General features: G+C 54.9%; 11 protein-coding genes across 11 annotated transcripts; 4 read left to right on the top strand and 7 right to left on the bottom strand.

Annotated features, from left to right (window-relative positions):
- Positions 1-379: 379 nt before the first annotated feature.
- On the bottom strand, positions 380-1,771 carry PHACADRAFT_250406 (uncharacterized protein). The gene is made up of 7 exons (XM_007392219.1): positions 1,635-1,771; positions 1,538-1,581; positions 1,318-1,481; positions 1,090-1,268; positions 972-1,036; positions 613-917; positions 380-560 (listed from the first exon to the last, which is right to left on the bottom strand). The coding sequence occupies exons 1-7, from the start codon at positions 1,755-1,757 to the stop codon at positions 403-405; spliced, it is 1,038 nt and encodes a 345-aa protein (XP_007392281.1). The 5' UTR covers positions 1,758-1,771; the 3' UTR covers positions 380-402.
- A 581-nt stretch (positions 1,772-2,352) lies between these two features.
- PHACADRAFT_250403 (uncharacterized protein) lies at positions 2,353-4,797 on the bottom strand. Its single transcript, XM_007392218.1, has 5 exons — positions 4,024-4,797; positions 3,847-3,965; positions 3,662-3,791; positions 2,591-3,601; positions 2,353-2,537 (listed from the first exon to the last, which is right to left on the bottom strand). Exons 1-4 carry the CDS (start codon positions 4,783-4,785, stop codon positions 3,161-3,163), a joined length of 1,452 nt encoding a protein of 483 aa, XP_007392280.1. The 5' UTR covers positions 4,786-4,797; the 3' UTR covers positions 2,353-2,537; positions 2,591-3,160.
- A 2,608-nt stretch (positions 4,798-7,405) lies between these two features.
- PHACADRAFT_250402 (uncharacterized protein) lies at positions 7,406-8,342 on the bottom strand. The gene is made up of 5 exons (XM_007392217.1): positions 8,230-8,342; positions 8,103-8,168; positions 7,953-8,047; positions 7,826-7,894; positions 7,406-7,777 (listed from the first exon to the last, which is right to left on the bottom strand). Exons 1-5 carry the CDS (start codon positions 8,315-8,317, stop codon positions 7,658-7,660), a joined length of 438 nt encoding a protein of 145 aa, XP_007392279.1. The 5' UTR covers positions 8,318-8,342; the 3' UTR covers positions 7,406-7,657.
- Positions 8,343-8,464: 122 nt separating this feature from the next.
- On the top strand, positions 8,465-8,817 carry PHACADRAFT_205939 (uncharacterized protein; the record flags this gene model as incomplete). Its single annotated transcript, XM_007392216.1, has 3 exons — positions 8,465-8,473; positions 8,546-8,671; positions 8,734-8,817. 3 exons carry the CDS (start codon positions 8,465-8,467, stop codon positions 8,806-8,808), a joined length of 210 nt encoding a protein of 69 aa, XP_007392278.1. The 3' UTR covers positions 8,809-8,817.
- A 447-nt stretch (positions 8,818-9,264) lies between these two features.
- On the bottom strand, positions 9,265-9,718 carry PHACADRAFT_181691 (uncharacterized protein; the record flags this gene model as incomplete). Its single annotated transcript, XM_007392215.1, has 3 exons — positions 9,632-9,718; positions 9,439-9,597; positions 9,265-9,381 (listed from the first exon to the last, which is right to left on the bottom strand). The coding sequence occupies exons 1-3, from the start codon at positions 9,686-9,688 to the stop codon at positions 9,265-9,267; spliced, it is 333 nt and encodes a 110-aa protein (XP_007392277.1). The 5' UTR covers positions 9,689-9,718.
- Positions 9,719-9,738: 20 nt separating this feature from the next.
- On the top strand, positions 9,739-11,102 carry PHACADRAFT_205937 (uncharacterized protein). Its single transcript, XM_007392214.1, has 5 exons — positions 9,739-10,040; positions 10,093-10,227; positions 10,283-10,516; positions 10,570-10,688; positions 10,743-11,102. Exons 1-5 carry the CDS (start codon positions 9,981-9,983, stop codon positions 10,933-10,935), a joined length of 741 nt encoding a protein of 246 aa, XP_007392276.1. The 5' UTR covers positions 9,739-9,980; the 3' UTR covers positions 10,936-11,102.
- Positions 11,103-11,146: 44 nt separating this feature from the next.
- Positions 11,147-15,785, top strand: PHACADRAFT_250398 (uncharacterized protein). The gene is made up of 14 exons (XM_007392213.1): positions 11,147-11,221; positions 11,292-12,581; positions 12,632-12,732; positions 12,780-13,872; positions 13,927-14,086; positions 14,136-14,169; positions 14,217-14,327; positions 14,386-14,395; positions 14,447-14,893; positions 14,947-15,048; positions 15,103-15,221; positions 15,284-15,390; positions 15,456-15,698; positions 15,753-15,785. The coding sequence occupies exons 2-9, from the start codon at positions 11,313-11,315 to the stop codon at positions 14,480-14,482; spliced, it is 2,814 nt and encodes a 937-aa protein (XP_007392275.1). The 5' UTR covers positions 11,147-11,221; positions 11,292-11,312; the 3' UTR covers positions 14,483-14,893; positions 14,947-15,048; positions 15,103-15,221; positions 15,284-15,390; positions 15,456-15,698; positions 15,753-15,785.
- A 538-nt stretch (positions 15,786-16,323) lies between these two features.
- PHACADRAFT_250397 (uncharacterized protein) lies at positions 16,324-17,147 on the bottom strand. Its single transcript, XM_007392212.1, has one exon. It carries the CDS (start codon positions 17,141-17,143, stop codon positions 16,826-16,828), a length of 318 nt encoding a protein of 105 aa, XP_007392274.1. The 5' UTR covers positions 17,144-17,147; the 3' UTR covers positions 16,324-16,825.
- Positions 17,148-18,027: 880 nt separating this feature from the next.
- On the top strand, positions 18,028-18,530 carry PHACADRAFT_205934 (uncharacterized protein). The gene is made up of 2 exons (XM_007392211.1): positions 18,028-18,242; positions 18,297-18,530. Exons 1-2 carry the CDS (start codon positions 18,067-18,069, stop codon positions 18,502-18,504), a joined length of 384 nt encoding a protein of 127 aa, XP_007392273.1. The 5' UTR covers positions 18,028-18,066; the 3' UTR covers positions 18,505-18,530.
- Positions 18,531-18,875: 345 nt separating this feature from the next.
- On the bottom strand, positions 18,876-20,847 carry PHACADRAFT_250394 (uncharacterized protein). Its single transcript, XM_007392210.1, has 9 exons — positions 20,774-20,847; positions 20,657-20,719; positions 20,421-20,603; positions 20,281-20,368; positions 20,129-20,230; positions 19,723-20,074; positions 19,549-19,670; positions 19,367-19,497; positions 18,876-19,310 (listed from the first exon to the last, which is right to left on the bottom strand). The coding sequence occupies exons 1-9, from the start codon at positions 20,822-20,824 to the stop codon at positions 19,044-19,046; spliced, it is 1,359 nt and encodes a 452-aa protein (XP_007392272.1). The 5' UTR covers positions 20,825-20,847; the 3' UTR covers positions 18,876-19,043.
- Positions 20,848-20,984: 137 nt separating this feature from the next.
- Positions 20,985-25,199, bottom strand: PHACADRAFT_250391 (uncharacterized protein). The gene is made up of 7 exons (XM_007392209.1): positions 24,449-25,199; positions 24,281-24,391; positions 23,703-24,219; positions 23,412-23,653; positions 23,198-23,357; positions 22,059-23,142; positions 20,985-22,008 (listed from the first exon to the last, which is right to left on the bottom strand). Exons 1-7 carry the CDS (start codon positions 24,613-24,615, stop codon positions 21,296-21,298), a joined length of 2,994 nt encoding a protein of 997 aa, XP_007392271.1. The 5' UTR covers positions 24,616-25,199; the 3' UTR covers positions 20,985-21,295.
- Between the last annotated feature and the right edge of the window lie 106 nt (positions 25,200-25,305).

Raw genomic sequence — 25,305 nt, 5'->3', positions numbered from 1 at the left:
CCATTTTCTGGGCAACAATGTTCTATTGTGCAGGCTTTTACTTCACCTTACCATCAACGTCCATACCGCTGGGTAGCTCCGGGCAAAGATGAGAAAAAGTCCTATGTGATCGCTTTTTTGCCGTCATATTAACACTTACGCTGGTGCATATTGCAACGACGAGATTGTAATGAAACTGTGATATCGTGAGGAATGTTGAGCTTGTGCGCAGACTGGTCGTGTGGGCCCACACTTGAACGTGACAATCTAACGAGCAATCGACAAGGATCGATAAAATGACTAGATCATTGATACATGAGCAAGTCCGGAGTCACGATTCCAGCCGCCCGCGTGAGGGATTTACAACTGAGTGTGTGCATGCAACAAGTCGGACCCATATATTAAATTTGTGTGCATAACATTCTATTGCAGTCTTGCCCGCAACCCTTCTAGTCGCCATTGAGGGGTATCACCATTCCACAGCTCTACGATGGATCCATCATCACCAATCTTCTGCGTCAGAGCTGGCAGGCCGCCCTGTTCTATAGCGAAAGATGCAGACACAGAGGCATGCAAGACGGCTACTAAAACGGTTAGCACACAGTAGTGCAAGGCTACACTGATCCAACTCGCCTTTGTACACGTCTCCATCAGCAAGAAGCAGCCCAGCACTTAGACCTCCCAGGAAGGAGTTTCCGGCACCTGTGACGCTCACCACTTTGTTCACGTCTTCTGGTCCCCAGAATGCCGGAATCCAGCGTCCGCCGCCTTCACGTGTCAAAATATGTGCACCCATAGCACCGCTGCGGATAATGACTGTGCCTTTTCCGTCCGCACCTACCCCCATGTCCAGGAAGCGCTGCGCTGCCTCTTCGACAGTCGCTTTGGTGGGAGTACCCTGCATCGACAGAAGCGAAAGCGCTTCATCAGCATTCGGGCTAAGAAAATGGTCATGGCAGGATCGAGACCCAACGATAGCGCACAGACGTTACCTGAAGATCGAGATTGACAACAAGACTTCACGCAAGGCAGGCAACTCATCCGGAATACATCTGAACTTGCGCCTTATTCAGGATTGCCGTACGCACAACGGCAGCGTCCGTAACGCACCGGTATTGGCTCATAGATAGTTCTTGGCGACCATCCTGGGAACTCCTTTATTTCCGACACTATGGCTTGAGCCCTAGAGGGAGAGCAGATAAAGTGCATCGTGGTCGGCTGCTCCAGCGGCGTGCCGATGAGATCTCTCGGCGTGAGCCGGATTCGCGGTGTCAGGTACTGGAATCTTTCTCGACGGATGTGAGACTTGTAACGATGACAATTTCGCAAGATGATTACCCTGGTAGTCCCCTTTGTACTCGATCAAAGCCCGTGTAGTGCCTCTGGAAGAGTCATCCCTATACATCCACATCTCCGTGCCGTAAGAGTCTAGCTTCTCCTGTATATGTTCTGGGAAGTCGTGCCCGCGGTCTACTATCATGCCTAGGCGTTCAGGAGGCAGCCTGAAACGGGTACTCTGGATCAAGGGATGGTGTCCGGCAGCAATTGCTACACACACCAGATACGAGCCCCGATATTGGCGTAGGTGCCCCCGCCACCGATCTGTCGCCTTTTCAGTTGGCGATACTTGGCCCAAGACTGTAGATGCTGCTCACCTGAGACGGCAACGTCCTGCCTGTCGGTTTGCCCTGCCCGTCCAGAAACACAAGTTCATCGATGATGAACATGCCCAAGGTCACGAAGTGCGGTCTGGGTGTCGCCACAGACCTCGTCGCCATCGCCACAAACGACGGAGGACGTGGAGGCAAAAAGAGTGGGATGAGGAACGGAGTGATGCCAAATATCTCGATCGTGTATGTCGATCAATCCATCAAATCCGCTCCGACCACAAGCTCAAACATCAACTGAACGGTCACTACACCTCGCTTTCTCTGCTACATCTAGTGTACGAAATGCAGGTTTGGGCAGTGACTTTTAGCGAGAGTGCCGTTGCCGACCTTGATGACGTACGTCCTCAAGATCTGTAGGAACAGCGACAGGCTGACTCGGTCCCTCTACTAGCTCTATCAGCAAGCCCTTAGTTGCCTAGATCCTGAAGCACGGAAGGACGTCGTGAAGTACTATCACCGCATAGACTCGATAAGTGCGTGATGAAGTGCCGACGCCATAACGTAAGGCTTACCGGGCGATACGTAGGGGGTTTGCTAGGCAAGCTTCTGATCAGGCTTCTCCTCAAGGATCGGGGCATACCAACGGATCTCATGGCGTTTGCGAAAACCGACGAGGGCAAACCCTACGTGGCGAGTAGCGTCGACTAGTCGGGCTCTGCAGTCAGCTAACTTTCCATTGCGCGGTGCCAAAGCCAGACAACCGAGGGCTTAGGTGAACCTCTTGGCTACAACATCACCCACGACAACGGATGCGTCGCAATGGCATTTGCCACTGGGGAAGACCTATACCCGAACCCTCCTGCGTACAGGCTAGGCATCGATGTCATGCGGCTGCAGCAACCTGGCCGCATAACATATTCAGAGTTCGTGGAGAGTATAAGCGAACAGGTGAGATGTCGAATTTTGTTCGCTTCTCGCAGAAAGCTGACGCAGTATATTAGCTCACCACGTACGAGCTGACTCTGCTGCAAGATCCGTATCTTGACACGAACGATGCCATACGTCGCTTCTTCCTCATCTGGACGCTAAAGGAAGCCTACTCGAAGGCACTCGGGTCCGGCATGGGCATGGACTTCAAGGAGATTGAGTACGACGTCTTGCGCGATGTAGTCCGTATTCAAGGAAGACGCCCCATCGGATGGAAATTCGTGCGTACTGAAATCGAACGCGGCGAAGAGAGGTATGTGGCCGTCGTAGTGAAGTATATCGGCGAGCAAGACCATGCACGTGGCGAGTGCATTGTCGAACGTCGGCCTCCAGGAGACTGGCTGAAGGTGTGGGAGGCCGCTGAGGTCTTGCAGCGAGCAATAGACGTACTGAAATGATGTATGTCCTGTATCTATATTACATGTACAACAGGAAGTGGATGTACTGAATTATTACTAAGTGCAGAAGCCGCCTGTTAGAATACGTGCGTACTCGTACAGTTGAATGCGCAGCACGACAACAGCGAAGAGACATATGTCGATGGCAGTGGAATATACGAAATCAGATACAAGCTAATGAGGAGATCAGAGTCGGCCATTCATCTTAATCGGCTGCTGCGAACTCAGGCTGCCGATCTCCTTTGCTCCGACCTCGGCCCACCACCTATCGGCGGCCACATCTGCATCGTACCCGAACTGGATCGCGTTCTTCTTGCGGTCCGCCCACTGATTTGTGCTGCCCTCGCTGGTGACGTCGACGTTCTCGCCGCGCAGCATGCGGAACTCGGCGTCCATGGCCGCGCGCATGTCCGCGTCGCGAGCCTCCTGGTCGGGACCGTCCGGCAAATGGAAGATGCGCTGGTTTAGGCGCGACGACGCCTGAGTGTCCGCGGTCCGGTTGAGTCGCAAGCTTTGGTACGCGTAAAGCAGGGGCGCGATTTGTGAGGGGTGAGACAGTCGTGAGAAGAGGCTGCCGAGCACGGCTGCGTCTTCGATTGCCATCGCGGCACCCTGGGCACGATAGGGCTGCGAAGGCACGAGTTAAATTTGGGTCAGAGACAAGTGAACACGGAGTCCTGTACGTACAAGCATGGGATGGCAGGAGTCGCCAAGCAAAGCGACGCGTCCCGAAGTGTGCACCCATTTCTCAAGGGGTTGACGGTCCATAAGACGCCACTTCAGCGTAGAGCTGACATGTTGGAGTAGTTTTTGGACTCTGCACAACGGAGGTCAGACGAGTTGTGAGAAGCAGCCCCGACTTTGTAACCTACCGTGGCTCATAGTCCTTGAAATCGGCCCGCATTTTCTCCGCGCTGCCTTCTGCGGACCAGGACTCCACCGAACCGTCATCGGGATGCAGCAGCACCATATTGAACTCGCGTTTGGCGCGCTTATGAAATAAAAGGCGTCAGGGAAGCGCAAGTTGCACAACGTACTTCGGGACTTACGATGTTGTACGCCATCAAATGTGTACCGGGGCCCATCCAGGCTGTCATCTCCGGAGTGTCCACGAAAGGCTTAAGGTCAGGATCTTCGAGCATGACCGATGTCGGAATGATGGCTCGGTAAGCGGCGTCGCCGGTCGGCTGCGCAGGGTTCACGCGACCAAGGACTACCTGCTGGACGTAGCTCTTGACGCCATCGGCGCCAATGATTAAGTCGCCGTGGATGACTTCTCCGGAAGCCAGAGTTAGCGAAGGCGCATCGGGGTCGACCCCTACGACAGTCGACTTGAGCCGTAAGGTCACGTTCGGTGTGGCCAAATCGAAGAGCAGCTTGTGGAAGTCAGCGCGATGTATGTGGTAGTAAGGCGCGCCGTAGTCCTCCATCTGCTCGCCCCACTTAGTGTAGCCCACCCGCTCGCCGGTACTGTACCTCCGGAAGACGATCGCTTCAGGGCGGACGGCAATCTTCTCGACGGCGTCGCCGAGGCCCCATCTGCGCAAGAGACGTGTGACGTTAGGGGTGACCTGGATGCCTGCTCCGACCTCGCCAATAGCATGTGCAGCCTCGACAAGCGTTATCTTGTGCCCTGCCTGTGCGAGACAGTGAGCGGCGGCTAGTCCGCCTAATCCGCACCCGACGACGAGGATATGCAGGCGCAGAGGTGCCTTGCGACCACTGTAGAGCGTGATGTGTTCCGCAACCCCCTGGGCATTGGCGTGTTGATCGGGAGCAGCGTAGGGGGCAGTGATTGGTTCAGAGGCCATGGCGTATAGGTGACGGTGGTCGAGATGAGGATGGGTGGGGGACCTTTGGTTATATGGCTTTGCGCGGGACCCAGGCAGAATGATAGTTCCTGCCGAGCACGATCACTCATGCATCATTCAGAAGACTCCATCGAGAGTGAATACAGGGGAAACGTCAGCGGAGGCTGTCGCCACAAATGATGTTTGGTCATAACCAAGGGTCCGAGCACGGCTTCTCTGCCAGACTTGGGATTCAGCCCGACACGACCGGCCAGAAGAGGCGGGGAATAGATTCAAGAGGACAAGACTAGCCGGAAATGTCGGGAGACAGGTTTGGGGACGCGCTCAGTGTGGCTGTCCTCGTCGCGGTCAGGAGATCCGCAATGCCAGTCTCACCTGATTCTATAATAGACGCTTAGATCTGGCTTACCGCCCGTCTAATCGAGCGGAAGTATGAACTGCAGTGGCGGTGTCAGCGGTATGCACCAGCCCCTTCGCGCGATCCTGCTTTCTTGCGAAGAAGGGCCCGGCATGCACGCAGGATCTCCCGAAGTGGAAACCATGTGAGAAGGCTGAGGCTCGGAAGAGTAAGGGAACTGAGGAAAGTTGCTAACTCACGCAAGGTAGGAGGCTATGGGTGCACTGCTAGGAACAAGGCAAGGCCAATCTTGTCGGATCATGTGTGGGTATGAGCGTGGGGGCCGGGGCAATACATGCAGGAAGAACAGAAGGAGCGAGTTTGTCGCTCAATGTCATATCAGCTCATGACTATTCAGAACAAAGCCTAACTTCGCGGTGGTCACGAGCTCTCCAAGTGACTGCGAAAATGGCTGCTGTGGCCAGAGCCGTGGCACTTTGTGGCGTCCCGTTTTTTACTTTTCTCGGAACGCGCCCCGCCTTCCCACGCTGGAGCTCTGTCTTGCACACTCACCGTACTCTTGCGTTCTATGCTGCCGCGCCGTTCACATTCTGATTGCACCTTCCAGTTGTGGGGTAAAGCTAGAGAGCGAGGCTCCCAGGTTGCCAGTGTCGGGCTTCGAACCCTCTTAGGTATGCCGCATTCCGCGTGCTGCTGTGTGTGTTGGGGCCGATACCAATATTAGTAGCTGTTGGGTAACCCCAGTGGGCCTGCTGACCACACTTCGCATGAACACAAGTACTAATGCTCTCGTAAATTCAGAAAACTCTCAGAGTTTTTAGTAAAGGATATCGATATGACACGAGGGTCGGACTGCTCCGTAAGGTCGGCGCCTGGTATAGGCTAGTAATATCTGCGAGGCTTGTTAATTACTGCAGATAGGCTGTGGTCGCATCCGTCAAGGGGTATACGCACCCGGACGCTGTCATTGTCAGCCGTTTCTTCCCATTTTTTCAGCTATGTGCGAGGTACTGAGCCCCAGCAAACAACTGGGAAGTCCTCCACTAACTCACCTGCCAAGTACTGGATCATATTGAATCGTTCAAGAGCGGTTACCCAGCCCACGGTCGGAAATCGTAAGTCGGTCCCGAATTGCGCACACTTATTTCTGCTACCATCCTGAGATGGACGGCCACATACGTATCTTCCCTGCGCCAGATTAGCAAGTTTCGTCTGACCTCGATTCGCCTGTGTACTGGCCTCACCCGCGAGCGCAAAATAAGCTATATGTCACATTAAGCTCAACCATAGCGAGTCGCGAACTGGGGTTCCATGTGCTAAGATGAGATTCGTCTCCTTCGTCCCCGCCCAAACTCATTCAGCCATCACAATAAGAAGAGAAGAAGGTTGTCATGAATGCGTCTGACGAGCACCTCCCATCGATTGGCTCACTGAAATATTACGGCGTTGCACGACACACTGTAGACATTCAATGGTATTTTTTCACCGATCCTTTTACATGGCAGCATTCGAGGTCTTGTTAGGGGCTAACCTGTCTGCTTCGATTATCGCGGAAGAGCAGAGCAGAGCTACGCGGTAAGTATAAAGCAGCTCTGGCTAAACAAGGTCGCCAGGACCACAGCTTGTGTCGCCCTCGCTGGTGCTGAGTTCGGCATCTCCACATAACCATCATTCCCAACGTACGTCCTACGCTCTCCCATATTTGCCCTTACCAACTTGCAAAACGTCGGCAGATGCGGACTGCCCTTCTCACTCTGCTTGCGGCGGCGGCCTACACCATCAGTGCTGCAAAGCCAGTTGCTGAGGGAATGAGTCTTGAGGCCCGCCAGCCGGCATCGTGCCCATGGTACTGCTTCTTCAACGGAACAGTAGAGACCACGGATGGGCACATTATTGGCCAGCTCGTAGACTCTCCAGGTTGCTCCGATTGCCCGGGGCACAATTGCACAGGCAAGGCCGAGGGTATATTGAACCCGCCAGGCTCAAATTTAGAACTTATTGGAGAATATTGGGTGCGTTTCACCTTTCGCTGCTTTACAAGCACCGGTCCTCACCCCGCTCGCTCCGTAGTATTGCGAGCCTCTCGATTGAGACGGTCTGTGCTTGAACTCGCTGCTCGCCTTCTCAGTCTGGATCTCTCCGGAACCTCAGGCTTACTAGCTAACAAGAAAAATCAAATGTTATCCTTCTGCTTTACCCGTAGGCTTTGCTGCTGTGCCTGACGCGGCTCGACGACTTCATTCGACATCGCTGCGCGTTGTGCACTGGTGTGCCAGCACAAACAGTCTTCCAGCAATTCTAAGTACAGAATGTTCGCTTTTGTCGGAATAAAGTACTACTGGATACATGTAGAAAACAAGAGGGATAAATTACAAGGGCCACATCAATAATCGCAAGACTGCGAAACATATTGGTACAAGGTCGTTTAGCATTTGTCCAGAGCGAGAGAACGAACGGAGGTAGCGGTTCATGCAATGTGCATGCGCATGCGTGACGCCAAGGCCGCTGTATGGTCTACTGCTGGGCATTCTGAAACTTGGCGCGGCTGCGTGCGAAGAGCTCCTCTTGCTGCCGTTGTAGCTCTTCTTCGGTGAGCCCGGACATCTCAAGTTTCGACACTTTACGCTCGCGGTCCTAGAGACAAAGTTAGACTGGGTCGCAAGCAAGAGTGACAACACGCGCCTTCTGTGCCCGCTTGTGATCCTTCAAGACGTCTTCGATGTCCTCCGTGAAGTTGTCGAAGCCCAGGCGCTGCGAACGAGTAAGGTTTAACAGAAGTAGATACACGCGTACAAAATCAGTAACTTACCTTCAGTGCGCTGATAATATGCTCTGGGGCAATGGTCTTCTTCGACTCCTGCTCGCAGATCTCGTTCGCCTCAGAGGAAATCAGGTGAATGAATTCTGTCACAGAACACGGTTAGCTCGGCAAGATAGGACGTGTGCGGGATATCTTCACCTACACAGCATTCAATAATGAGATCTCTCGTCTCTTTGGCACACGCGACGTCCTTCGGGAGATACTCTGGGAGTAAGACAGCATTGAGTGGGGCACTCTCAATGTTGAATATGGACCAGCTTCTCACCTGAGATCATTTTTGCAACTGTCGCCTTTGGCAGCGAGAGGTCGTCGTCGTTCGGCGGAAGGCCGCCGTGTCCCTCGTTGTCCGACATGGGCCGTGTGAAGTGCGGGCTACGTGGGTGTATGGAGAGGAGGGGCAAGCTGGGGCGAGGGCCGTGACATGGAAGAGCTCAGGTATAAGTACGGTATAAGCCGTTGCGCGCCTTTGGAAGTCCTCACGTGTATATTCTTCAACCACCATGTCCACGGTACGTGATCGCTCCCATACCGTCTGTTTTGCCATTGCTGACGGCTTGTTGTCTTGCATGGGCCATGGATAGGTCAATCCAGTTAACCCAAAGCCTTTTATGCAGGAGTTGACCGGGAAGCCGGTCTACGTTAGGCTGAAGTGGGGGTTGGAGTACAAGGGCTTCCTCGTCAGCACGGACGGATATATGAACCTCCAGGTGCGTGGCACTCTTGGCTCTGCCGGGAGGAGTTCCTGACAACCTTCTTCCCTTCTGTACAGTTGGCCAACACGGAAGAGTTCCAAGATGGCAAATCGAACGGTGCGCTTGGCGAAGTTTTCATTCGGTGCGTCTGAAAAACATATTGTACTCCTATTTCTTTAACTTACGCATGATTTTTAGGTGTAATAATGTGCTCTATATCATAAGTATCCTTCGCTTGAGTACATATAGTAACACTAACATGCACATTCGCATATACAGAGAGGCACCGCAAGAGGATTAGTGAACACGCTCTTCCACCATCCTGCTGTTGAATGGTATCTCACGGGCCAATCACGCACCTCGCGCCACGCAGAGAGGCATGCATGATCTGGTGCATTCGGTACTATATATCCTGCTTTGTACTGCTGAGATATGTTACTGTATTCTAGTGCGTCATTCTACGCATTGGCTTCTATGTCGGATAGCGCTCTCCCCACAATACGATCAGGGAGCCCAGTGACCGCAAGGACGGCTGTCTGGGCTATTGTCCACCGCAAGCGGAGTCTGGCAGTGCAAGCGATGTGCCAGATGCCATGCTCGGCTACAGCTTAGTTGTCTTTGTTGCCGCCCGATATGGGCATGTCAAGACCTACACGACGCGCTGTCGCCTTGATCTGCTCTTCCGTCGTCAAATCGTGAAGAGGGTTGTAACGATCCAAGAGAGCCTAGAGAAGAAGTCCAGTCGCGATACGTTGACGATCAGAAATGAAAAAGCCGCACACCTTGTGCATGCGCTGGGAGTGCATGAAAGTCAGCGCATTTTGCATATCATACGCAAAGGGCTCGCCGCCCTTGCCATGTTCAAACAGCCTCCGGAAGTTGGAAGCGATGGCCGGGTTTCTGGTCGGGCGTGGTGCAATGGCCTGGCATGCGGCATGAGTCTGGACGTTCACAGAGAAACAGCCTGCCACTAACCGCTCTGTTGATTTCCCTGACAATTGAACGGTAGGTTTGCACACTCGACAAAGACATCTCTGAATAAACTTGGTGAGTGTCTTTGGCAAGGCGCGAACGCGAACGTTGATTGGCCTGTCACAGCGCAGTCACACGCCACGTGAGAACGGATCACGGACCTCTGCATTGTTCCAGATGGGGGAGGCCTCACGGTTGACTTGAGGCCCACAAAATGCAAGCTGAGCCTTTGGTCCGGCCTCGTCTCCTTGACTAACCGGTTTCATGTTTTCGGACATGATATATATGCACGCCTCAGAGCTCCTGCTATCATCCTCGACCGCGTATAAGCAGCCATCTCCGACGCACAACAATGACAAGACACCATACGAATAACACGGCTTCCGGCATTGCATCCTCTACCAGGCCAAAGGTGCGAGTTATAATTTTCTGTGTAACCATGTAGTCTGAAACCATGGCCACAGGCCAGACAGGAAATGAAGTTCGTCAACCTGGGAAACATGCCGCGAGATCCGCCCAACTCAAAGGAGAGGATTCGTATGGCGCAGAAGAGAAAGCAGATCCTCGCCGCTGGCGAGGGCTACATCTTCGTAGGGAATGTATGTCTGCCGTTCTTGGTCACAGATCATGTTTGAGGTTGCTGAGAGCACTAAGCTTCATCCGCTCACCCGGGAGTCTGAGCTGAAGGATCTCTTCAGGCCGTACGGCTCTCTCAAGGAAATTTCCATACGTGTGGCGCGTGGTGACACCGCCAATTACGATGTAGTTGCGAGGGGTGTCGCAACACAGAACACACTCGTCTATGCTGCTATCACCTATCGCAGTCTTGTCTATGCGCGCAAGGCACTGGTGATGAATGGCCTTAAGCACCGCGGAATGCCGATGGTGGTAAGCTTGCAATACCAACTCACGTCACGCAACGTCTTACACTCTGTTCCAAGGTGACCAGACATGCTTCAGAGCTCCCAGAGCTCCGGGAGGTCGCCGAGCAGGAGAAGGCGCGAATCAAAGCGGCGTACGAGAAACCGTCGGCCATCAAGAGAGCATGGCACTCGCTTAAGTGAGTTGCGCCACTGTTAGATCATGAATACCGCTTGTTGAGTTGCGCCTGCAGGCGGCTTACGGCCGAAAGAACGGTGATTATCCCAGAGAACGGTACTATGCCTCCCAAGGGGCGGCTCCCGCCTGGTGCTGAGGGTCTGCAGATGCCAGGAGATTTCCATGGGTCGATGACCCCATCCGTTGAACCTGGCCCTAGTCGACCTCGCACCGAGCCTCTGAGACGGACAGACGGAGTGTACTTGTAGCCTTTACTTCGTCCTGCCCCGCATGCCATAGCTCAACAACCTTCCCTATCGTATCCTTTAGATTAAGATATACATACGTGGCCTGGTGCGGAACTAGTTTGTTGCAGTTTATTTGCCGTCGGGGAATGATCATTTCGTCGTGATTGATAAACCGGGGCACACGCGCCTGGGGATGCTCGAGCGAAACTCCCTTCGCCTCCAACCACCACCTCCGGTTGTCTCCTCAACCAGCGATCCCTACCTATACGACCTCTGCATGGCCTGTGAGAATTAACTCACACATAGGGTGCGTCTACCACTGCACAAATCCCGCGCAGGTTGCTGACGTCGAAGTGGGGGTTGGTTGGTTGAGTCAGTGTCTTGCCTGACCCGACAAGATGAACATGATGTCAGCGAGTCCGTCTCTCAATCCTGCTTCGACGCCGTTCTTCCCCGGAGGAAGCGGTTTCAATAAGGAGGACGACAGCAGGGGCATCGTGGCCGCGCTGCTCCGTCACAACAGTCGAGACGCAGTCAGCGCAACATCGACCTCCAGTCTCTCCATCTCTCCTTCGGAATACCGTTCGGTCAAGTCATCGCCCAGTCCTTCGCAGACCGACGGTGCTGAATCGCGCTTTGACCGACAGAGCGAGTTCCACTCGCCGGCCGAGCTGTCTCGTCGCTCACCCGCAAATATCGTCCAACTTGACTCGGAGAGAGGCGGATTTGCTGTGCAGAGGCCCATCTTGAGAGAGTCGAGTATGACCGCCATTCTAGAGGTCGGTCCAGAGGGCGAAGAAACTCCGAGTCCACTCACGGCCAATGGCTCGTACCAGCACAACACCCTCTACTCCAGCGTTATGGGACGTGTTAGGGAGAGACTGAATACCCCGCCCGTCAACCCAGAGCCTAACTCCAGATCTTCATCGTTCAACTCAGTGCACAACAACCATATCACGTCATCGTCTCCGGCGTCGTCTCTCGACTCTGGTAGCATCTTCTCGACCAACATCGACCTCAATGTGAGCTTTGACACTCATCTTAGGGCGTCACCCGCTTTCCACGAGGTACTCGACCGACTCGATAAGCATGAGCGGGCGATGCGCGAGATGCATCGCTCCTTGCTTGACGTCAATCGGAAAGTTGATCTTCTTGTCGACCGTGCTTTTGCACAGGCTAGCTCTCCGCCGGAGTTCAGCAACCCTTTCGCTGGAAATTCTGCCCCTTCTTTCGCTCCGCCCAGCTTGAATGGGTTCAGCGGTCCCCGCGGGTCCATAATTGGAAACATAGCTCCGAACCAGCCCGCCCCGGCTGATGACATTTCTGTGATATCCCATCGCCTCAGCTCTCTCTCTACGTCTGTCGACCAGCTGATTGCTGTTCAACAGCAGTCACTCAACGGACCCATGCTCACTCAGAGCCCACAGCCTAACGACATGATGGCTGGCCGTGGAGCGATTCCGCAAGCGGCCGCCATCGGGCTCGGCATCCCCGGAAGGACTGGTCCTAGACTGCCAGTTCCACCCTCGCGTACCTGGTCTACCGGCACTCTTGACATTCCCATGCGGTCGAACGAGCAGTTGACTGGTCCGTTAGGTCGCGCTGATCCGGGGTTGAGAGACAAGAGACGCTCCGTAACTGGTTTGCTCCGGCGTGATTCAACTGCGGTGTGTTTTGCTCGCACTCGCGGATTGCTACCAGTACTGACTTTTTGCAGACCATCGACACGACGGCTACTCGTGACGGTGGTCCCGTGATATCAAAGTGGGAGCAGCTCCCTCTTCATTCGGACCTACTGCGCTCTCTAACAAGCTTCGGGTAAGCAAGTTATGCTTGTAAATGGATATGCGCTGACCATCTCACAGCGTTGGCCCACCGAACAAGATCCAGCAAAGGGCACTGCCTTTCCTACTCCGAGGCGCTGATATTATTGCTCAAGCGCCGCCCACTCAAGAGCGCATTGCAGCGTATGTGATCCCCGCGATCCACATAGCCCTTACAAACGCAACGCTGGGCCCAATGAGCGGGCCATTCGTCGTCATGATCTCTACTACCGTCGACCAAGCGACCCAAGCGCACCGCATGATTCGTGACCTTGGGTCCAGTATTGGTATCCGCTCCGCCCTCGGTGTTGGCTCAACCATTGGGGGAAATGACCTCGCCCAAGAACTCCGTCTCCTTCACCAGAGCATGCCCCACATCATTTGTGGAACCCCGCAGAAGCTTCACGCTCTCTTCACGTCCGCTGGTGGCATCTCTGGCTCGGAAGTGCGCTTCTTGGTTCTTGATGAAGTTGATCAGCTCATCGCACGCAATCTGCAAGACTTCGTTTTCAATATCGTTAAGCTACTTCCCGCTCCGCGCTCCCGCCCACTTAACACCACACCGACGTTCCCACCCGCAAGCGCCTCTTCGTCAATGTACTCGGTTCTCGATGGCAACAGCTCCTCATCCTCGCTTAATCCTCCGTTCGCTAATCAGCGTCGGTTCTCTGCTATTGCCTCATCCCCACCAACGGATATACCAAGTGGTGCGATCGATCGCCAGACTGCCCTTTTCTCCAACACGGTACCCCAGGACGTGCTCAACTTGGCGACTGCCATCAACCTTCGCGAACCAGTGCGCGTCCTCGTTCGCCGCGACGGCAATGTCAGCCAGGCCGAGCCTGGTCAGGGTGCCCGTGGTTTGCGCCAGTTTTATCTGTACTTGGCATTCACTGCTGGAGGCGGCCGCCCAGACAGCTCGCTGCCCCAGGGTGGCACCGGAATCATCGGTTCCGGCCGCGGCACTGTGTCCAGTGCGGAAACCGTCCAAGCCCGGGAGTGGAAGCTCGATGCTCTCGCAGATTTGCTTGAGGATATAGACGTGCCGCATGTGATCGTGCATGTGGGCGGACAAATGGCGTTGGACAGTGTCAGCTACAAACTTGCAAGCCGCGGACTTGATGTTATCCCTCTGGTAAGTATATTATTAGATCTGGTACTCCCTACGATTCTGACGCAGGACCTACAGAACAATGATATAAACACGGGTGCCAAGTTGGGGGCACTAAACAAGTTCCGCAACGGTGCGGCGGGTTTGATGCGTCAGCCTTCGACCAAAGTCCTCGTCGTGTACGATGTTGTTATCAAGACGGGAGATGTGCCGCAGGTCCCGCTCGTGATTAATTACGGTGAGTTCTCATGCTCCCGCTTCACGCTAACTGCTAACAGTTAGTATAGACTTACCCAAGGCGGTGGAAGAATATGCTCATCGGTAAGTTAGCGAAGTCATGCCGAGCGTCATTCTGACCTCCGCTTCAGCGTGAACCCTGCTATTGCTACGGGCTACTCTCGTGCCGGAATTGTCATTAATTTCGTAACTGCAACGGGCGGAGACGTGGAAATGTTACGGTCCATAGAGTGCTTCTACAAGTACGTATTTGTCTGCCTTATTCTGCGCGCTATACTCATCCATCTGCGCTCTCTCCAGGATCAAATGCGTAAGTCTACATCAAAGTATCTCCCGCTCTAAGCGCTCATCTTTGTCACAGCCCGAAGTCCCCTCAAGCCTCCGAGAAATCCTGTGATGACGCCGTGTGATTCTCCTGTATCCCTACGTGTTCGCTCTCTCTGCTCCGCTATGTCGTCTTCATGCTAGTTCGCTGCTACTATTCTATCAAGACGTCCCGGGCACTCATTACTGTGTTATATACCCCTACGTACACATCCTACTTGACTGTCTCGCTAACCTGGCTCTTGGGCATGCTCAGCCCCCTCTGTATACTGATAGCACCCATCTCCCTCTCGTCTTGATTCCCTCTGCGTCCTTCTGATCTCGATACCTGATACCGATATTGACTGTGCTTGCTTAGTCTGTGCTGATTTGGACGTCTAATACCTTCAATGTACCATCTTCGCTGCAACTTGCAAGCTGCCCGGTGTTGCCACCGTTCTGGGGTCTCCAGGCAATGCGGTGTATCTGGCCAACGTGTGCAATTCTGGAAAGGCAAAGTGAGGCGCCTGTCGAGACAGCCGCGCGCATAGAGCTTACTGAGAAGATATCGCGCAGTCTTGTCTCCATTCGGAAGGGGCGTTGACCGCGTTTGAATAGATGACAATCTCCCCGGACTCGAGGCCGACCGCCAAGCGGCGTCTGCGCCAGTCGTCAGCAACATTTTGGAGAACTTTTTGACCTTCGACTGCGTACCTCTGATCTCGGTCTATGGGGGCGAATGCGACGGCGGTCGCCGCTTCTGGCAGCTTGAGCGTAGCCTCCGGTGCGGGCTTCTCCTGCGTCGAGAGGAACTTCGTGTGCCAGATCTTGACCTAGGCGTAGGCGGCATCAGCTATCGAGCTGTATCACAGACGGGAGCCAACACCCCACTCACGGTTTTGTCGCGCGACACGGTCGCAAAGACGTCATTCTCGTGTGCCCACGCGCAATCCCAGACGATGCGCGCGTGCGACTTGTCCGCCACGACGGGGACGAAGCCCGCTGTAGTGCCTCATCAGCAAAACGCGTTTTTCTCTCTCTCTGCATGCCAAGAAGCGGTTACGCACGCTCGCCGTCCTCTCTCCGCGCGTACAGCCGCCACGAGCGGTCGCGCGAAACGGTGAGGACGTGCCGGTCGTCGGGGCTGAACGCAACGGCGGTGACGGTCAGCTGGTGTCCCGCGAGCGGCGCGCCGTGCGGCTGCCAGCGTGCGGTGTCGTATACGCGCACGACGGCGTGCTCGGGCGACGTCGCTTTGCACGCCGTTGCGGCAAGACTGCGGTCCGACGAGACCGCGAGCGTGATGGACTGTGGGTGCTGTGAGCAAGAGCGGGCGGAGTTGGGTGAGCAGTGCAGGCACACCTCGTAGCCGTGCCCGAAAACTTTCTCGATCTCGGGCCAGAGCGTGAACGCGGCCAATTCGCCTTCGAACGGTCGCCGCTTCGCACGACCGAGCTGGAATGCATCGGCACTGTTCGCTGAAGAGCAGTTGTATCTTGAGCAGGGCAAGAATGAAGGGAGGAGGGTGCCGCTTACAATCCGAGACAGCCTTGTTCGACAGGCCGAGCGGTGGGACAGTCGCAGCCCTGGGACGCTCCCCCTAAACCGAGGAATGAGTACCGTGAACGCTCGCGTTTGCTCAGGGGACGCCCCACCTGAACTGTCTTCAAATCAGCGACATTGAGATTGTGCACAACATCGACAAACTCTTGCGACGCCACAAAAACTCTGGCGACCTTCTCGTCTGCAACGCTAACAAAATGCAGAGGGTCAACGAATGCAACTCCTAGGAGGTCATATCCGTGGACCTGAGGCCGGCTAATCTCGTGCCAGGACCTCGAGGCCCGGTCGTCTGGCAGGGAGACCTCGCCATGTATGCGCGTCGTCTGATCCAGACTAAACGAGAAAGTTAGCCAGCACCAGGGCATGTGCACAGCAAAGCCGCACCTGGCCGACGCCAAATACTCTCCGCCGGGACTCCATGCAAGCCCGCGCACGGGGGCACTGTGCCCTGTGATGGCCCCGGCCTCCTGCCAGTCCTCAGGCACTCGTTCCACGTCGCACCGCCAGCGGCGCCAGCCGCCGCCCCAGCCCCATGCGAGCACCTCGTCCCCGCCGCGCGCCCAGAGCCCGCCGACGAAGCCGCCCAGGCGCTGGCCGCCGACGTCGCCGAAGCGCTGCCGGTTGATCCAGAGGCTCGTGCTGCCGCCGTCCTGCGCGCCGAGGACCGCCGAGGGCGACCAGAGGATGGCGGACGAGTCTGTCGAGGTCGAGAGGAGCGTCGGCTCGCGGAAGGTGGGCGACGCGGGCCGCCAGGACAGGCTTGTGAGCCCCGCCTCGTGCCCGATGAGCAGGGCGTCGAAGGTGACGCTGAAGAGCCGTTGACTGCGGTTTGCAGGGGTCAGCGTGGGCGATGAGTGTGGATGTACGGGGGCACTCACCTACCGGTGCTCGTTTTGACGGATAGCATGTGGCGCTTCAGAGAGATCTGACGGCCGCCTTCCTCAGAGTCGTCCAAGTCTCCGAGCGATGCCTCGAAAGCGTCAAGCAAGTCGTCACTCAGCGTATCAGCACTGGCACTGGTAGCTGTAGCTTGCTTTCTTGCGTGAAGCTCAATGTTCCACAGGCGAATTGTAGCGTCTTGCGAGCCGGAAGCCAAGATCAGAGCCTCGCTTGTGCTATCTGGTGCGTGGAACACCAAGCTCTTAACCCAGTCTTCATGTCCAGCAAGAGATAGCGATGAGACAAACTGCATGCAAGCTCTTATGAACATTATAACATGCTTATGTCCGCATGCAACTCACGTCTCCTCCAGATCTGGTCCAAATCTGCACGTCCCTGTCGGTCCCGCCGATTGCAAGTACAAGAGCTACGTCTCGATCTTTAGTTACGTGCTCTCATGCGGAATAAGTCTACACGCCTTCAGAATCTGGTAGTCGAGTCACTGCAATGCTCAAAGGATACCGCTTCTTGAATGTAATTGATTGTGTTTCGGCGATATCCACTGAAAATCTTTTATGTTAACCGTACTTGCAAAGGAGTTCACGTTGAACATGCCTGAATCTTGTTCTGACGAAAGTGTCCACACCTTCACCGACGAGTCGGATGCTCCGGTAATGATGAGGTGTTCATAGACTGCGAGAGCAGATATTGCTTTTTCGTGCGCGCGCTTTTTTAAGGAGAGATGCCACTGTGGGGGCAGGGGTGTTATCAGACGCGAAGGGTAGGTAGCTGTCATACTACTCACCTGGGTACCATTCTTTTTCCAAAGCGCGAGAGCTCCAGTATCATCTGCCGTGACAATGCAAGACTCTGAGACAAATCGCACAGCAGTAACCAGACCCTCATGCCCTGGTAGTGTGCCATGAGTGCCTCTGTCGTTCACATCCTACACAAGCGATGTCAGACTCGCAAGATCTCTGCACCAATTGGGCATCGGCTACGCACCGCCGTGTCCCACAGAGCGACTAGCGTCGACGACCCACAAGCGACAAGCGAGCCGCAGGCATCGGCTGCGTGCGCGAATCTGTTCGTGGCAGCGGCGATGTAGGCGGTGTCGACCTTGAGCTGTCCGGTCATCGTTCAAAAAGCCAATATTTCTCGCTCAGACGCCGGCCAATTCCTGGTCTGACTCTCGATCGCCTTTGTGGCGCGTTCGGTTCGCTCCCACTTCCGTCCATGGCGATCCTCGGCATCGGCGTCGACGTGGTCCATGTGCCGCGGATACTCGCCCTCATACAGCGCAGGGGACCCGAACCTTTTGCAGCGAGGATCCTCAGCTCTCTAGAAATGCAGGATTGGCGCGCTTTGCGCTCGAGCGACTTGCTCGTCCAGGCCAGGTTTCTTGCGGTCAGGTGAGTCTCGCCTGTGCGGCTGAGGCGTCCGACTGCTGAGCTTCTTTGCTACAGGTGGAGTCTAAAAGAAGCAGGATACAAGGCCCTGTATCCTGCAGATATGCCGACCTGGAAAGAGTTCTCTGTCCTACGACATGTCAAGAAACCTGTCTTGTTATACAAGCCGAAGGGTGTCTCAGCCACCGCGCAAGCGGCCTTTCATTGTTCGGTCAGCCATGATGGGGGTTATGTCTTCAGTACTGTCTTGGTCGAACAGTGTTGAAGCATATTGATGACTTTATCATCACTTCTGGCTTCCTCAGTGATCAAGAGTGTTGCAAGGGAGAAATTCTATCTCGGCAATTTCAACTAAGCGCAGATACAGCACTAAGCTGGAATATACCCTCGGACACTCGCAGGCCCCCACCCATATATCGCTCACCAGCGATGAGTTGCAGCCGGCTGCTTCGAACATTCATTTTGACCGACATACCAAATTAGAGCTTCACCGCCTCCTGTCCTACTAGTTCACCTGCTATACGTCTTTCATCTTATGGGTGACTCATGAACCGCACAAGACGTCTCAGTACCCAGCTTACTGCGCTCGATCCTTGTTATCTCAGAAGCGCTATCGGGACCATCTCTAAACCTGTGATTCATTTGCCTCACTCTGACTACAGCGTCATCCACATCGTGCGCGGTCGTGCCACCCATCTGCAAGTCGTTCATCCAAACTGAGAGTCATACTCTCACCATGAGGATTTCCTTCATGATGACCATACAGCAGATATTTTACACGCAAAGCAGGAGTTTGCCATGAGTTCACAAATGCGACTTGACACCATACTTCGCGAAAAGTCCCTTTTCCTTCACCCTGATTTGTTCTAGCCGCCTGGTCACCTCGGGCGCACGCTTCAGCTCGCGCTGGCCAATTTGCTGGATGTGCACGGCGTCGGGGCCGTCCGCGTACCGGAGGGTGCGGAGGCCAGCCCATGTCGCAGCGAGAGCCTGGTCCTGTGAGACACCCTCAGCGCCAAAGGATTGCATCGCGCGGTCCACGACTTGGAGGGCCATTGAGGGAACGACGAACTGAAGACGTGCTGTCAGCGCGCCAGCTCCTGCTCGCGAGTAGGGAAAGCGCTGACCTTGGCGATACCAATTTCTTTCAGTGCACCCTTGGCCTTGTACTTGTCGATCTGGATCGCAGCGCTCAGCACTAGCAGTCGTGCACTCTCGATTTCTGCACGGGACTTGGCAATGTCCGCGACGACGGTTCCTGGGTGACAGTCAGTGGTGCCTGGATATGCACGCTGCGTGACGTGCTCACCATGTTCATACAGGTACTTGCCAAACGTCTTGCGCGCCGGGTCGGTGACACGGGAGAGCATGAGATCGAGCGCGCTCTGGGCAGCACCAATGGAACGCATGCAGTGGTGGATACGACCTGGTCTGAGCAAGGAGTTCTAGTCCCAAGAAACCGAAGGAAAAGAGGAGCTCATACCCAAGACGACCCTGGATGATCTCAAAGCCCTTGCCCCAACCAAGGATGAGGTTGCTGAGGGGCACCCGGACATTGTCGTAGATGATCTCGCAATGTCCCTCTGGGGCGTCGTCGTAACCAAAGACCTTCATGGGCCGGACAATTTTGACGCCTGGAGCGTTCGCGGGGACAATGACGATGCTCTGCTGCTGGTAGCGGTCCGAGTTGTTGGGGTCGCTCTTGCCGAGGACAAGGTGCACGGCGCAGCGCGGATCGCCCGCGCCAGAGATCCACCACTTGTGACCGTTGATGACGATCTCGTTGCCTTCTTGACGTATTGAGGTGCGGATATTTGTGGCGTCCGAGGAAGCGACTGTCAAGCAGGTTTAATTAGGTGGACCAGTGAGCCATATGCCAGGTTGCGTACCGAAGCGTTCTGTCATAGCAAATGAAGAGCGGATTTCTCCGTTGAGCAGAGGCAGCAGCCACTTCTTCTGTTGCTCTGGAGATCCATAGCGGGCAAGAACCTCTGTTCAGAGCGTAAGCGGAGAGGGCACACAGGGACGGCTGGCTTCGTACCCATATTTCCTGTGTCTGGAGCAGAGCAGTTTACGATCTCTGAAGCAAAGTGACCGCCCCTCCCCAGAATCTCGGCCATGACTGCATACTACAGGAACGTCAGTGTCTACAACAGTGGGACCTGGTGCCAAAGGACGCACTTCGAGGTTGGTCAAGTCGACACCGTGCTGAGGGTAATGCGTCTTGCTCAGGAAGAGGTTCCACAGGCCGAGCTGACGCGCCCTCTTCTTCAGGTCCGCGACAATCGGAATGACGGTCTTCCAGCGCGCCTCGCCATCTGGTAGCTGGGCATGCGCAACTCTGAGGGCAGGCCAGACCTCCTCCTGCAGCACACTTTCAGCACTCGAGCAAGGGAACACGGGAGACCGTCTCGCACTTGTTGGAACTTGATGAGCTTCGCCAACGTCTCCTTCGCGAAGGGAGAGAACTTGTCCTCAATCTGCACACACACTCAGGGAACGTTAATGGCTCGGCGGAGGCAGGCAGCACTGACCATTGCCCATGAGGACGAAGAGGTGAACTCGATGACAGGATGGGACGACATCGCGGTCTGGGAGCAAGAAGATGAGGGCCCTCTGGCCGCGAGACTTCCGGTCGTGTACGTTATTTGGTCAATCCCTTGCCCGCGTCCATTCCGGGGAAGAGAAAGCCGACACAAGCGTCTAGCCTGGCGTTGTTTCGCTCCCAAGGTTGCCGGAGGAGGGGACATCTGATATTATTTCCTGAGCTCGAAATAACGAATAAAAATAGGTAGGGGTGTTAGTAGTCGTTGTTAAAAGGTAAGCTATGATAGGACATAACCAATATCGATACAGCGGGTAGTACTACGTATATGGTCATTGCGACCGGTACGAAAGCAAGAGACGAACGAATAACGGCGAGAATGGAGAGCGACAAGGCATGAGAGCCAAGGGTGGCAAGGAGCCGAAACGGTCTCCCAAAGTTCTTACACCTACACGGAGAATCATAGAGAACATAGAGTAATAGTCACCTACAACCATAAATACTACAAGAATTATTGTGGCTGTCCCTCGCCGGACCAGTGCTGCTGTCCGTCATGCGCATCAGGAGGCAGTTCACCAAAGGTAAACGGAATTTGCGGATCCATGAAAGAGTCCGGGTCGAGTGTCTGCCACAAGGCGTCGTCGTTGGACATCGTGTAACCACCCGGAGTGTAGTTGCGAATGAAGTCCAGACCTCTGAAGGGCAGTCCAGGGCCAGCAAAGCCAGACATTTGCGGCGGGCTGCCGGCCATGATCGATAGGTTCTGGCCCATCTCGGCTAGTTGATCCATGTACTGAGTGGGGGCCAGACCGGGCTCGCCTGTGCCGCGCATGAACGAGTAGTTGCCGTTGCCCTGTGACGGGTCTTCGTAGATAGTGCCGTTCGGATCCCTGCCGGTCCAGTTATTCTCGCTCGGACTTTGAGCTATGCCGTAGTCGTAAGTCTGGTACTGTGAAGATTGAGGTATTTGAACGGTGGGAGACTGAGGATTCATGTTGAATGAATTCATCGGCACCATTTGCGGACTTGCTTCCAACGTTGGTTCTAGTTTCGTTGGCGGTGATGGATGGCTGTTGACCGAGACAGGCGAACTATGTGCACTGAGTGTCGACCGGCCTGGGTACGAACCGGACAGGACACTGGACAACGACGGGTTGCCGTACTCGAAATCATCATCACCCATTGGGCGTTTGCGTGAAGTGGACCGTGCGCGTTGGCTTAACGCTGGAGACGATTTAGAGTCAGTGAATATTACGACGTAACTGAGAACTTACGATCATGGCGGTGGTAACCAGACTGAGGTATCAATCGCGGTGACAGCCGAGGATCCCTCGAACGGTTGCGCCTCGAAGTTCTGTCCTTCACCGGTACCCTTCCAGCTGGCAGGTTCACAGGAGCACCCATGGAGCCAGCAGGTACGGGAGACGGAGATGCAGGCCCGGAAGGGAGGTTCTGCGGAGTGCCTGACGACGAAGGATTGGAAGGCGTCGACAGTGGGGGTATCCTTGCCTGGTTGTCGACGAGAGACCGAATCGCTTGCGCAGCCGTGGCGATAAGGTCCTCCAGCAACTCCTTACACTTGCGCGCTCCAGGCCATGAGCCTTCCCAGCTCTCAAGGAATCCGAGGCAGCTTCTCGCTTCATCCATTGCGGTGCGTGCTGCGCCTGGGTCTGTAGTGTGCATGGCATACAGGAGGATGATCACTGCAGAGCTGAATAAAGTCTGAATGAAGAACGCCATATGATGACTGGGCGGAACAACGTTCCGAATGGAAGGTGCAAGCCTAAGACACGCTCGGGCCGTTGAGACAGCCTTTGCTGTCGATCGGGCAAGGACTGGTTGGTCGGGTTTGACCGGCAAGAAATTGCGGTGCAGAGTCGTCAGAATGGAGTAGTAGTGTGTACAGAGAACCGCCGCCATGGAGACCTGCTTGTCGGAGATGGGATTCGACTTGAAGACGATCGGAAGCTCTTCGCACCATTTGTCAAGGGCTCTGTCCAGCGACTCCACCGAACGGTTCAATTCCGCGCGCTTCTCCGGTTCAAGGTACTCCTTGCACTTGTCCAAGGAATACACCTGGCGCAGGACCTTGCCGCCGATAGAGTATAAGCTGATCTGCTCGATGAATCCCTTCATCAAAGACGGTGAGCTCCTCGACATGTTCGCACCCGCGAAATACTCTGGAAGGCTCTCGTCTTCGACGTCCACAGGCAGTTCAACGTCGCAGTCCTTATCATCGATGCCGAGAGGTCGTCCGAGCACTAGGGCGAGCATTCGGTCCAGGATGTAACAACCCCACCAGACTTTACGCCGCGTTTCCTTCTCGATCGAATCAATCACGAGGCGTCGCGGAGATCTCTGTGAAAGCTCAGCTTCGCATCCGGCAGGGTCAAAAGGAGTAAGAGCCACATACGTGCAGACCGATATCCTGCGCGATACGAACGGCTTGACCTACGAGGATCCAGGCTTGCGGCAGGCAGTTCACTGAGCACAAGAAGGTCGACATGAGCAGGAAGCACTGGACATGCTCGACCAGCATGGTCGAGTGACAAATATAATGGAGGATCAAGGCCCTGAGATGGAACTGTTAGGTCTGCACGCTTGAACCACCACCTTTTGGAACGCACCGTTCATAGTATACCATACCCATTCCGGACTCGTCTAGGCCTTCGGTATTAGATAACCGCGGGTCGTCTACAAGCTTTGCCGCGCAAGCGAAGACCGCGTTCGCAAGGGAAAGAAACGCTGTCTGCTCGCGAGCTATTGCCTTGTCGCCGAGGTTATCCATGATGTAAACGTAACGTCGAAGGAACGACGCCTTGTCAATGATTGGCATGAGGAAGTGGAAGCGAGTAAAGTATGCATCAACCTGAAACACATGTTAAACTTTTATAAACACAGGAAACTCCGTCACGTACCAACTTGTCTGCGAGATCCTTAGGCGGCCATTCAACCTCTTCGGGTCCAGGAAGCACACGGACCTTTCCAAAGAAGACAGATGCAGGGAAATACAGCTTGTTTACGCTCGGTCCAGGCGCAAGCGGGTCCTCCTCCATGGGGGAGACGCGATGCATAGGCGACGTGGTAAGGGTCTTGAACGACTGGATGAGAGACATGGTGGAAGAACTACCTATCCAGCGCATCTGGCCGTGCTCATCAAGCGCTAGCTGCCCGAACGATTCCGACATGTCGTCTTCCGTTTTCACCTGAGTAGGAGATGATGATCGCGTGGGGGCAGCGGACGGGTCTTTCCTTGCGTTCAAGAGAGCTTGAAGGAGATTGGGAGGGATGGTGTTCGAGCCAGGTGCACCAGAACCGGACGCAAGGCCGGAGACATCAAGGCCGGTTGCTTGGCCAATTTGTTCGAGAACCGGGGAGATCTGTTGAAAAAGGCCTTCCATGTGCTGGAGACGGGCTTCGAGCTCTTGAACATAGCTACGATGAGGGATCTCAGAACTCCTTCAATAATCTTCGGCGAAGAGAGGGTGTCGCTCACTGTCTACTTAACGCCGCCCTGTCTTTTGTCTGGAGCCAAGTACACTGGGACTTGGACGCAGCACACTGTGAGCACGTAGGCTCGACTCCATCGCACTTAATCTTCTTCCGTCTACGCAAGGTAAAAAAGCTATAATGAGGAGATACGAAGCATGTAGGGGATGCTCACCTGCAGCTTTCACATGCTCGCCAAACCCGGCGACGCTGGAGCTGCACAGGTTTCATGCCGAGGTCTGGTGGAAGTGGAGGGTCATCGATTTTCTTCTTCTTGGGCTGAGAATTCGTCTGGTGTTCATTTCCATCGGGAGAGGTCGACATCGTGTTCGTCTCGGTCATGACGGTCAGCAAGAAGCCTTTACACTCCGCAGTAGAGATCTGGACGAGGATCAAGGCCTTTGTCCCAGCCAAAGACTACCCGGGCCACAAGAGCTTTGTCGGCGGGCTTGTCGTCAGAATCCTGGGCCGAAAAAAAGCGGCAAACGGTCGTAACGTGAGTTGTTCGGAGGTGGTTTCACCGCGGGTGCGGCGTATATAGAAGTGCTATTCGGCGCCTATTCACACTGCGGACGTTGGTGCACGGCATAAGGGAGCCAATGGTTGTCGGCGGACACCGCCATGTTTAGGCCCTTTTAGCATTCCTCTTCCGGTCCTATGCTCTCTCCGAGTACAATCTGCGCAACTCGTACGTGCGTGAACGCGGGCGAGTCAGCGTGGAGGCGGTGTCCGTCCCTACCCGTGCCGGAGCTGAGCCCGCAGCCGGTGTGAGCGGCCAGGCAGTGGAGCTCTCGTCGGTCAAACAAAAGCACAGAAACACCACAAGTGAAGATGCAAATCCTAGTGGACGCGAACGCACTGCTTCTCACCAAAGACCGAATTCGAGATCACTGACGTAGCCGAGAGACTCACCCACGAGGATGGCAGGAGGTCCATGGCAGGAACGAAGAACCTGACATCACGCAAGCGCGTTTTTATATCCTCCGGAGAGATAATATGTCGCTTTCGGAGGTCGGTGCGGTCTATTTATCA

The sequence above is a fragment of the Phanerochaete carnosa genome (assembly GCF_000300595.1).
Source record: "Phanerochaete carnosa HHB-10118-sp unplaced genomic scaffold PHACAscaffold_2, whole genome shotgun sequence".
NCBI classification, from domain to species: domain Eukaryota; kingdom Fungi; phylum Basidiomycota; class Agaricomycetes; order Polyporales; family Phanerochaetaceae; genus Phanerochaete; species Phanerochaete carnosa.
This window is presented reverse-complemented; position numbering and strand designations above follow the sequence as displayed.

Excerpts from the sequence above, each read along its gene's own strand:
- PHACADRAFT_250406 (XM_007392219.1), bottom strand. The coding sequence starts at position 1,757 with ATGGCGACGAGGTCTGTGGCGACACCCAGACCGCACTTCGTGACCTTG. Across the intron at positions 1,582-1,634 it reads GCAGGACGTTGCCGTCTCAG|ATCGGTGGCGGGGGCACCTA; the intron begins GTGAGCAGCATC and ends AAAAGGCGACAG. Across the intron at positions 918-971 it reads TTGTCAATCTCGATCTTCAG|CCCGAATGCTGATGAAGCGC; the intron begins GTAACGTCTGTG and ends CCATTTTCTTAG.
- PHACADRAFT_250403 (XM_007392218.1), bottom strand. The coding sequence starts at position 4,785 with ATGGCCTCTGAACCAATCACTGCCCCCTACGCTGCTCCCGATCAACAC. Across the intron at positions 3,966-4,023 it reads ATTTGATGGCGTACAACATC|CGCGCCAAACGCGAGTTCAA; the intron begins GTAAGTCCCGAA and ends TTATTTCATAAG. Across the intron at positions 3,792-3,846 it reads TTCAAGGACTATGAGCCACG|AGTCCAAAAACTACTCCAAC; the intron begins GTAGGTTACAAA and ends TCCGTTGTGCAG.
- PHACADRAFT_250402 (XM_007392217.1), bottom strand. The coding sequence starts at position 8,317 with ATGTCGGACAACGAGGGACACGGCGGCCTTCCGCCGAACGACGACGAC. Across the intron at positions 8,169-8,229 it reads AGTTGCAAAAATGATCTCAG|AGTATCTCCCGAAGGACGTC; the intron begins GTGAGAAGCTGG and ends TCTTACTCCCAG. Across the intron at positions 8,048-8,102 it reads CATTATTGAATGCTGTGTAG|AATTCATTCACCTGATTTCC; the intron begins GTGAAGATATCC and ends GTTCTGTGACAG.
- PHACADRAFT_205937 (XM_007392214.1), top strand. The coding sequence starts at position 9,981 with ATGACAAGACACCATACGAATAACACGGCTTCCGGCATTGCATCCTCT. Across the intron at positions 10,041-10,092 it reads CATCCTCTACCAGGCCAAAG|GCCAGACAGGAAATGAAGTT; the intron begins GTGCGAGTTATA and ends CCATGGCCACAG. Across the intron at positions 10,228-10,282 it reads GCTACATCTTCGTAGGGAAT|CTTCATCCGCTCACCCGGGA; the intron begins GTATGTCTGCCG and ends GAGAGCACTAAG.
- PHACADRAFT_250398 (XM_007392213.1), top strand. The coding sequence starts at position 11,313 with ATGAACATGATGTCAGCGAGTCCGTCTCTCAATCCTGCTTCGACGCCG. Across the intron at positions 12,582-12,631 it reads TCCGGCGTGATTCAACTGCG|ACCATCGACACGACGGCTAC; the intron begins GTGTGTTTTGCT and ends GACTTTTTGCAG. Across the intron at positions 13,873-13,926 it reads GACTTGATGTTATCCCTCTG|AACAATGATATAAACACGGG; the intron begins GTAAGTATATTA and ends CAGGACCTACAG.
- PHACADRAFT_250397 (XM_007392212.1), bottom strand. The coding sequence starts at position 17,143 with ATGCAGTTTGTCTCATCGCTATCTCTTGCTGGACATGAAGACTGGGTT.
- PHACADRAFT_205934 (XM_007392211.1), top strand. The coding sequence starts at position 18,067 with ATGGCGATCCTCGGCATCGGCGTCGACGTGGTCCATGTGCCGCGGATA. Across the intron at positions 18,243-18,296 it reads GCCAGGTTTCTTGCGGTCAG|GTGGAGTCTAAAAGAAGCAG; the intron begins GTGAGTCTCGCC and ends TCTTTGCTACAG.
- PHACADRAFT_250394 (XM_007392210.1), bottom strand. The coding sequence starts at position 20,824 with ATGTCGTCCCATCCTGTCATCGAGTTCACCTCTTCGTCCTCATGGGCA. Across the intron at positions 20,604-20,656 it reads AGCTCATCAAGTTCCAACAA|GAGGAGGTCTGGCCTGCCCT; the intron begins GTGCGAGACGGT and ends AGTGTGCTGCAG. Across the intron at positions 19,311-19,366 it reads AAGAAATTGGTATCGCCAAG|TTCGTCGTTCCCTCAATGGC; the intron begins GTCAGCGCTTTC and ends GCACGTCTTCAG.
- PHACADRAFT_250391 (XM_007392209.1), bottom strand. The coding sequence starts at position 24,615 with ATGACCGAGACGAACACGATGTCGACCTCTCCCGATGGAAATGAACAC. Across the intron at positions 24,220-24,280 it reads AGGGCGGCGTTAAGTAGACA|CTATGTTCAAGAGCTCGAAG; the intron begins GTGAGCGACACC and ends CCCTCATCGTAG. Across the intron at positions 23,358-23,411 it reads GGTATGGTATACTATGAACG|GGCCTTGATCCTCCATTATA; the intron begins GTGCGTTCCAAA and ends GTTCCATCTCAG.